Source organism: Triticum aestivum, chromosome 7A (assembly GCF_018294505.1).
Source record: "Triticum aestivum cultivar Chinese Spring chromosome 7A, IWGSC CS RefSeq v2.1, whole genome shotgun sequence".
Lineage (NCBI taxonomy): Eukaryota > Viridiplantae > Streptophyta > Magnoliopsida > Poales > Poaceae > Triticum > Triticum aestivum.
This window is the reverse complement of record NC_057812.1, coordinates 453,694,716-453,703,185: the sequence shown is the minus strand read 5'-3', so window position 1 is coordinate 453,703,185 and position 8,470 is coordinate 453,694,716. Positions and strand designations below refer to the sequence as shown.

The following is an 8,470-nucleotide window of genomic DNA, read 5'->3' as shown; positions in this document are numbered from 1 at the left end:
TTCTCCAGGAACAAGAATGTGACCGACGGTCAAATTTTAGTTACAGGATCGTGACGCATCATGTGATATTTTTACTCCATTCACTTAGAAAACTGTTAAAATGTCATGCGCAAATATAATTGTGGTCGAGGCTGTTCATATTTTTATTACTACTCCTTCTATAGGAGCGTAAGCAGAACACCAAAATATTAGTAAAAACTGCCGTTTGGTTAAGCGGGACTCAAAAGGAATTTGCAAGCAAGAGAAGGAATGCCTCCACGTGGCGACCCGGCTGGCTCCCATGAGCCGCTCCTGCGTCCATCCATGTGGCCCCGGGCCCACCGACGGACCCCGGCTCGTCCCGTTACATAAACATCGCCCCCAATTCCAGTTCCCCGCAATCCAATTCGAACCAGCGAGCGACAACAGCCAAGGGGAAGAAGAAGAAGCCTCCAAACCGCGGGCGATCCCCCCCAAGCTCCTCCACTCCACCCCTCGCGCCCTTCGTCCCCGACCTCGCTCCCCTCGCTCGCTTATATACCAGCCGGACCGCCCTTTGGTTCTGCGGAGCACTTAGCTTTGAGAGCGCAAGTCCCCGGCCAAGAAGAGGAAGAGGCAGCGCTGCGGTGTGGGGAGTCCCTTAGGCAGGCTGCAGCAGAGATGGAGTGGCTCAACGAGTACGAGAAGCTGGTCATTAGGATGGACACCCCCAAGGTCGTCATCGACAATGCCGTCTGCCCCACCGCCACGCTCGTCCAGGTGTGTGTCCGTTCCGTCGAGGTCCTCCGTCCGCTCTCCGGCGGGTTCTTGGTTGGATGCCTGGATGGGGTTCTCATTTTCCTGTGGTGACTGTTGCAGGTCGACAGCGCGAGGAAGAGAGGCGTCCTGCTCGAGGCGGTCCAGGTGCTCGCGGACCTCGACCTGTCCATCAACAAGGCCTACATCTCCTCCGACGGCAGGTGGTTCATGGATGTCTTCCATGTCACCGACCGCCTCGGCCGCAAGCTCACCGACGACAGCGTCATCACCTACATCCAGCAGGTAGGAGAAACTTTCTCTCTTTCCTGGCCTCGCCGGAGCAAGAAAGGGGCAGCATTTCTTATTCGATTTCTCCTTGATTTGGCTGCAGTCTATCGGGACCTGGAACGGGCCGTCGAAGCCGGCGGCGCTCGAGGGGCTAACGGTCCTTGAGCTGACGGGCGCCGACCGCACGGGGCTCATCTCCGAGGTGTTCGCCGTGCTGGCCGACATGAGCTGCAGCGTCGTGGATGCCAGGGCGTGGTCGCACCGCGGCCGCCTCGCCTGCCTCGTGTACCTGCGGGACGAGGATGTGTGCGCCGCCAGTGTGGAGCGCATCGAGGCCCGCCTCGCCCCCCTCCTTCGCGGGGACTCGGAGGCCAGCGGCGGCGCCGTGGCTGCGGTCCCCGCTGGCTCCATCGCGCACGCCGACCGGCGCCTCCACCAGCTCATGTACGCCAGCCGCGACCAGGAGCGCGCGTTCCCAACTCCCTGGGTGTCTGTGGAGAGCTGGGCCGAGCGCGGGTACTCTGTGGTCACCGTTCAGTGCCCAGACCGCCCCAAGCTGCTGTACGACGTCGTGTGCACGCTCACCGACATGGACTACCTCGTCTTCCACGGCACCATCGACACCAACGCCGGCCAGGCGAGGCAGGAGTTCTACATCCGTCACGCCGACGGGAGCCCCATCCGCTCCGAGGCCGAGATGCAGCGAGTGAGCCAATGCCTGCAAGACGCCACAGAACGGCGATCATTTGAGGTACTTTCCACGCCAATTTTGTACTATGGTACCAAACTTCCAAAATCTTTCCCATTCATGGATGCTAATGTGTCTTGATTTCTGAATTTCCAGGGAGTGAGGCTGGAGCTGTGCACGCCAGACCGGCCGGGGCTGCTGTCGGACGTCACCAGGACGTTCCGGGAAAACGGACTGCTCGTGGCGCAGGCTGAGGTTTCAACCAAGGGCGACATGGCCACCAACGTGTTCTATGTCACCGGCACCACCGCCGGCCAGGCCGTCCAGCAGAACGTCATTGAAGCCGTGAGGGAGAAGGTTGGCGTGGACTGCCTTGTCGTCGAGGAGCACCGGCCGCAGCTCTACCAGAAGGCCCGCGGGCAGGACGACCGGGACGACCGCAACGGCGCCGGCATCGGGCTGTTCTACCTCGGCAACCTTGTGAAGAGGAATCTCTACAACCTGGGCCTGATCAAATCCTGCTCATGAGGCAGAAACCGGATAACGATCAAGCCAGGCTCTGCTCGTCTGAGCACCCTGCTTGGTTCAACGTCCATTCCACAGTCATCGCTTGTACAGTGGCTGAGGAAGATCCAGGAAAGCAAAATGAGGGCCGGGATCAGGAAGAAGCAGGATGATGGAACCTTAGCAGTAGACCAGTTGCAGACATGTACATAAGTGTCGGAATTCGATTACGATTAGATGTTGCTATTTAGCAGTAGTAGTACTAGTGCCGGTGTGTAGTGGGTGCCATTCATGATGATTTGTTCTCTGTACCTCGCTGTTGTTGCCTCCATCTTTAGCTAAGAAATTCTTTGGGGACGGTTGGCTTTGCTTCTCTTCTCCCTGTCTGTCTGCCTGCCTTCTGCCGTGTCTGTCTGCCCCTGTGTGATTAGTAGTAACTGCTTTTCTGCATTGTTGATGATGTGCTGCACCTGCAATCCTGCATCTCACGGTCCCTCCGTTACCTAGGATTCAGACCAAATGTGTCGTAGTGCCACTTTTCTTCAATTATGGTGGTGGAGTTGCTGTGCTGGTTTAATCATTTTGTGTTGCTTGCAGGAGAAACAAGGTGCTTGGTTTGGGTCCGGGGACAGTAATTGCAGCTGTATCCTGCATTGTCCCCTTTTCCTTTCATGGCACTCCGTTTGTAGGAGGCTGCCATTGCAGTGATGCAGAGCTACACATGCACAAAATTGCAGAGTATCAAAGTATGGCCCAGCTACTACTGGCCATATTAGAGTGATAAACGAGGAGTGTATCTTGACAAAGCATAGGATGTGGTAAACACAAGAACCAATCAGTAAGAATTTAGCAGCAGATTAATATGCCTAACAGTTTTCCTGGATCCTCCTTCCGAAGAGCATGGGCAATTAACTGAATTTGGTTGCTCCTGATTACAGGACGAACTGAGTTTAGCATTGGAGCTGCGATTGTTTGCATAGATTGATTCCACTAGTCAAATGTTGACACTGCAAAGAGCTACTGTACTCTTTGGCCGTTCCCAGAGACCGGCATGCATGTCTCATGCAATCATTCAGGTTAGTCTAGTTCCAGGTCATGATAAGAATCAGCGTGACATCTTTGTCCAAACCACCACCAGTTAACAACTCCAATCAAGTGTCGACTAACCAAGATGCGGAAGATGTTGATGATGCCACGTTGGAATGACAAGTGTGTGGTTAGTTTGGATATAAACTAAACAAACACCACCTGATTCCTGTTTAGCATTTCACCTACCAGAAGAGTTTCATTTTTCCTTTTCGATAAAGAGAGCTTCCTCTCTGATTTCATTTATCTGAAACCAGAGTGTCCTATACAAATACTTCCTCTGTTCGGAATTACTCGTCGCAAAAATGAATGTATCTAGACGTATTTTATTTTTAGATACATCCATATCCAAGACAAATAATTCCGAACCGAGAGAGTACTAACCAAAACGAAACCAAATAGAAGTAAATGATCTAAACCAGGACCAGCTCAAGGTTTTGGGCATCCACAAGATGAACTTTAAAAAAAGAAGCTAAAATGCCAGGCTACGAACATGCAACTAACTGGTTGTGGGAGTGAGCCTAACTCAATTAATTGGGGGAGTGGATGTACAAACTCAACACCTGGGTTCAAATCTTCATGGAGGCGAATTTAGGTTCTTATATATTTCTTGAGGACCATGCTTTCCCGATACTCACGCATTTATTATTGAGGACTAGGCTCGGTGTGTAACCGAGATTAAAAATCATAATACTCATACTTAAAAGGCCATATGCATCCCTAGTTGGTGCAGAGCCCAGGGAAGTGAAATTCTCCCCCAATTTTAGTCTGCCTCCTCTCCCCTCCAGGTCCCTCCCGTCCGCCTCTCCTCCCCTCTGCCTCCTTTCCCGCTGCCGCCGGATCCCGGCTGGGCAAAGCCCGTGCGGGGGGATGATGCCAGCGACGGGGCGTCCCTCTGTCGCGGCTTGGAGGCTTGACTGTGACGGTGGATTTTGAGCGGGCTCCTTGGGAGGACGTGTGTGTGGCCATGGCGCCGATCACGTAGTGATGTGACCTCCTCTACCTTTGTCTGTCTTCATCGTCGGTCCAAAGGGATCTAGTATGTGGCTGTTGCCTCGCGGTGGCTTCCCAGCGGCGGATCAAGTAGAAGAGGAGATGGTGGCATAGCTGTTGAAGTGGGTGAGGATGCCACCATCGTCAGCGGCGCCCGTGGGTGTCATTTTCCTCGTTGGAGGCGATGGTAGGGGCGTCCCTCGCTCCATTGTTTCTGTGGGAAACCTCAGATATGGAGGAGGCTACCATTGACCGGTCGGTCACCCATCCTAAAATTACTCCAAGCTGAGCACGCTTAACTTTGAAGTTCTGTCCGAATGGGCTTCCGAAAAAAAGAAATTCCTTATTGATATGAGTAGCCTATCATCCCTATTAAGCCAAGCTATCACATACACCCTCACTCAGAGAAAGCGACGTGCTCGTCGAGCCACATGAACGTTCCCTCTTGGCACATACGTCTATGCATCCAGTCCGGTACATGTGCCATGTTGTGTGCCACGACGGGTCACAAACGTCATGAACAAACATGACCGCACACCTATCCGCAAACATCCGTGTAACCACGAGGGGCGGCTCTGATACCAACTTGTAACGCCCCGGTCACACCCGCCGGTGATCGTTACTCCTGGCAGGATCTAGACTAGCCCCACAGATCAATACTAGTCTTTCCTGCGCACTTTGTCCTCACTCGTCCGCACCCCGGAGCAACTTTTCTTTCGGTCACTCATCCTAAAACCACTCCAAGCCGAGCACACTTAACTTTGGAGTTCTGTCTGAATGGGCTTTCGAAAAAGAACGAATTCCCTATTGATATGAGTAGTCTATCATCCCTATTAAGCCAGGCTATCACACCTGGCAAGGTCGGTGCATCAGTATCTGATCTGAGGATGGATTGATGAATGAAGGAGGTGACGGCCCTTGCAGCGTGCGCATGTGGTGCCCATTGAAAGTGCACCAGATCGGTGTGTAACACAGTCCTGGTATTGTGGCTTGGATGGGGCATCCGGCATTAGATGTTAGGTGTTGGTGCGATGTCTGTTTGGTATTAGGCTCAGACATTCGGCACCCCTTCATCACGGGGATATGAGTAGCGACGGGTGTTGCCAAGATGGTGGCTTTCAGACTTACTGATGTATTACCTTATAAGGGCTTTGTGAATAATTAATAAAATGGCTGCATGCATCGCCCAGATGCAGAGGATGGGGGTACATCCTTCTTTCAAAAAAACGAACATGCAACTAACTAAAATGAGGCATCTATCAAACATCATTCAGCCTAGGTAGCTGTAGGATCTGATATGGACCACGGGGGTGGGGGTTATTGTGAGGTGCATCAATTTTTGAAAAAGCAGGTTCTTCGAAGAAAAATTGAGTACACAGAATAATAACAAAACAAAATAGAAGAAGAACTAAATTGAACTGAAAATAACTCACAGAAACATATAGTTGAACAGAGGTAAATCTAAGTAGCAATACACACGAAACTAAACATGGCATGCACATCGGAATGACAAAGTACTCAGAATCGTCTTTGAAGCAATTAGAGAGAAAGAAGGGGAGAAGTTCTTCAAAAAGATGAAAATTACATAAGTAAATTGAGATGGAAGAAGTAGAACACGTAAACTTGATGAAGACATGATTTGTTCGACAGTTTGAGTTACTGGTACAACTTCACGTCTGGTTGGAGCGGCTAAGATTAAACTCAGAAAACAAAGTCTTCATCCTATTATCTTTGAGCTAAAGTGACATAGACTTCGCCCAATCACCCATGGTATAACTTTGAGGTAGATCTGCAAGAGTTTCACCGACTTGTTCTTTAGATGTCCACAATAACTCTTGGTCCCTCAGAATCGACACCTAACCGTCAAGTGGATGCAGAGTCCACAAGAGTAGCAGGTTAAGTTAAGTTTTGACTAGTTCTTCAGTGATGCTCTATCACTTAGCAATTTTTAGGCTCTATTTTTTCCTCTCTTAGGATTCCTTCTTCAGGGGATAGTTTGCTCAAACAAACTCTTGTCAATTCTCTCGCAGAGCAGCCAACCACCTGAGGTTGAAGTGGGGTGGCCATTTATAGTTGGGAGCAATCCCGAAGTGTGAAATGACCAACAAGTCACTAGTCACCCATTGTACACATGACACATGGTGTAAGGGTCGAATTCATACACAGCCAACGACTTATTTGCGGAACAAGTCAAATTGACTCAACTGCGAGTGTTTCTTCTTCGGAGTCCTGAAGATCATCATCTTGGACTCAGAGAGAAAAAATCGCACAAAGAGATTTCCAAATCTTTCACTCGAAGAAATAGGTTTATTGAGCATACATTGAAGACCTAAATCTCAGATTTCATTTAGACCCCCTTAATAGAACGGTTTGCTCTATGATTCAAATAGAAGAATACGAAACCAGAAAACAAAAGTCTTGACCACACTTCACGTTGCGAGCTAATCGTTCCACAGACAGTCAATCTGAAAATATTCACTGGCCTCACAATTTTTAGGGGCCATTATTCTCGTGTTAAACCAAATCCTATGGACTTTCACTTGTCTATACTCACAAACATATTAATCCCTTAACTATTTTGTCACTAATCACCCCAAAACCTTTAGGGGGTACTAGTAGAAAATTCGAAGACACAACAGGGGCCATCTTCATGTCGGCATGATCTTGCTCACTCGCACCCGCTGGCCATGCAACACTCCGAAGGCCTTATTTGCATTCAACTCAAACATTTTAGCTCCCCATCTAAGCATCTCTTGATTTACCTATTTTCTGTAAAATAGCCCAATCATCCAACTATCTCGCAATCATATTAACATGTACACATGGATCATTAATCTTGTCATTCTAGAAAAGTACTATTCCTCAGTCTCCAAATGGTCCAAAAAACTGCCGACGCACCAACCAAAATCAAGTGTCTTTCGGTTTTTGCAAATTTTTGAAGCCATACATTAAACAAGCCATGAATATTATCAAGAATATCAATCAAGTTGAAAGCACACTTCAAAATGTTCCAGAACATTCCAGGAATAGAATACTGCGTATTCACATTCAGGTAAGCACCTATGATGATTGTGTTGGACTATGAAGCACACACTACTATGAATAGGATTTTATGGAACAATCTTCACCTGCAACAAGCCCTGATGAAGCCGTATGTGTAGGAGACTTTTGTCAGACCCGCCATAGTAATAGACATCTGAGGGCGGTGCTTGTAGAAGTATATACATATAATGCTAGACAACCAATCACCACGGTGACGAAGGCGATGACTAGGGTGATGCCAACTATCACAACTGGTTAGGGCAGGAGGACATGCGCTCCCACGTACCTCACCACACTATATTTTTCCAATAGTTGTTAAGTTGAAGTATATGTACCTTTATTAATTGTTATTTGCATCCTATAATCAGATATACACTACGTATTAAGACCTTATTTGCTAATACAACTTACATTTCCAATGCTTATGCCTTAATAATTAATCATGGCATGCAATATATACCTCTGGAATATATTTTGTATTCTATTATCGCTCTTAAGAGCATCAGACTTAGCTCGTGTCGGGGCCTGTAAAATACGAATATGGACTCATGAGGGAGGGTATTTGGTGAAAAAAAATATATAACAAGAGCCATTGGCTGGCCACAACACATAATGTAGTATATGGGAGCAAATATTTTACAAGAAGCCTAACGATTTCGTTAATTTTTTGTTTGTTGAAACTTGCTTATGAAGAGCGTGTGCAACTAACTGAATTTAGTTTCTCCTTAGAGCATATCCAAGGATGGTCAAATTTGGCCTGCCATATGTCTACAAACATGTTCGTAAATTGTCACAGACATCAAGGGGTCAAGTCCCATATGCCCGCTCCTCAACGGTGTCCTCATTTCCCCTTCCCCATTTGTCTACCCCATTTTTTGCCATTCTTTAATATTTTCATTGTATTTCACCATATATTTAACAATAATATTGGACATAACAATTCAACAATCAACACCTGAAACAACCCAACAATTAAAGCATGATTCACGACAAAAAATTCAACAATTCATATATAGTCGATAAATCAGATGAATCAAAGGATTTTCTTGCGCGTGTGATGTCTTTGCGCATGTTGGTGAACCACTCCTCGGCATCGTCATCCATGAGGTAGTATCGGCTAACATGATCCTCGACTTCTCGAGGAGCCTCGCG

The 8,470-nt window shown here is 48.1% G+C and overlaps 1 protein-coding gene across 1 annotated transcript; it reads left to right on the top strand.

Moving 5' to 3' along the window:
• Window positions 1-382: 382 nt before the first annotated feature.
• Window positions 383-2,571, top strand: LOC123147514 (ACT domain-containing protein ACR8). Its single transcript, XM_044566786.1, has 4 exons — window positions 383-738; window positions 838-1,020; window positions 1,109-1,756; window positions 1,850-2,571. Exons 1-4 carry the CDS (start codon window positions 640-642, stop codon window positions 2,219-2,221), a joined length of 1,302 nt encoding a protein of 433 aa, XP_044422721.1. The 5' UTR covers window positions 383-639; the 3' UTR covers window positions 2,222-2,571.
• Window positions 2,572-8,470: the final 5,899 nt, after the last annotated feature.

Coding starts and splice junctions, on each gene's coding strand:
- LOC123147514 (XM_044566786.1), top strand. CDS start 640: ATGGAGTGGCTCAACGAGTACGAGAAGCTGGTCATTAGGATGGACACC. Junction 739..837: donor CCACCGCCACGCTCGTCCAG/GTGTGTGTCCGT, acceptor TGACTGTTGCAG/GTCGACAGCGCGAGGAAGAG. Junction 1,021..1,108: donor TCATCACCTACATCCAGCAG/GTAGGAGAAACT, acceptor ATTTGGCTGCAG/TCTATCGGGACCTGGAACGG.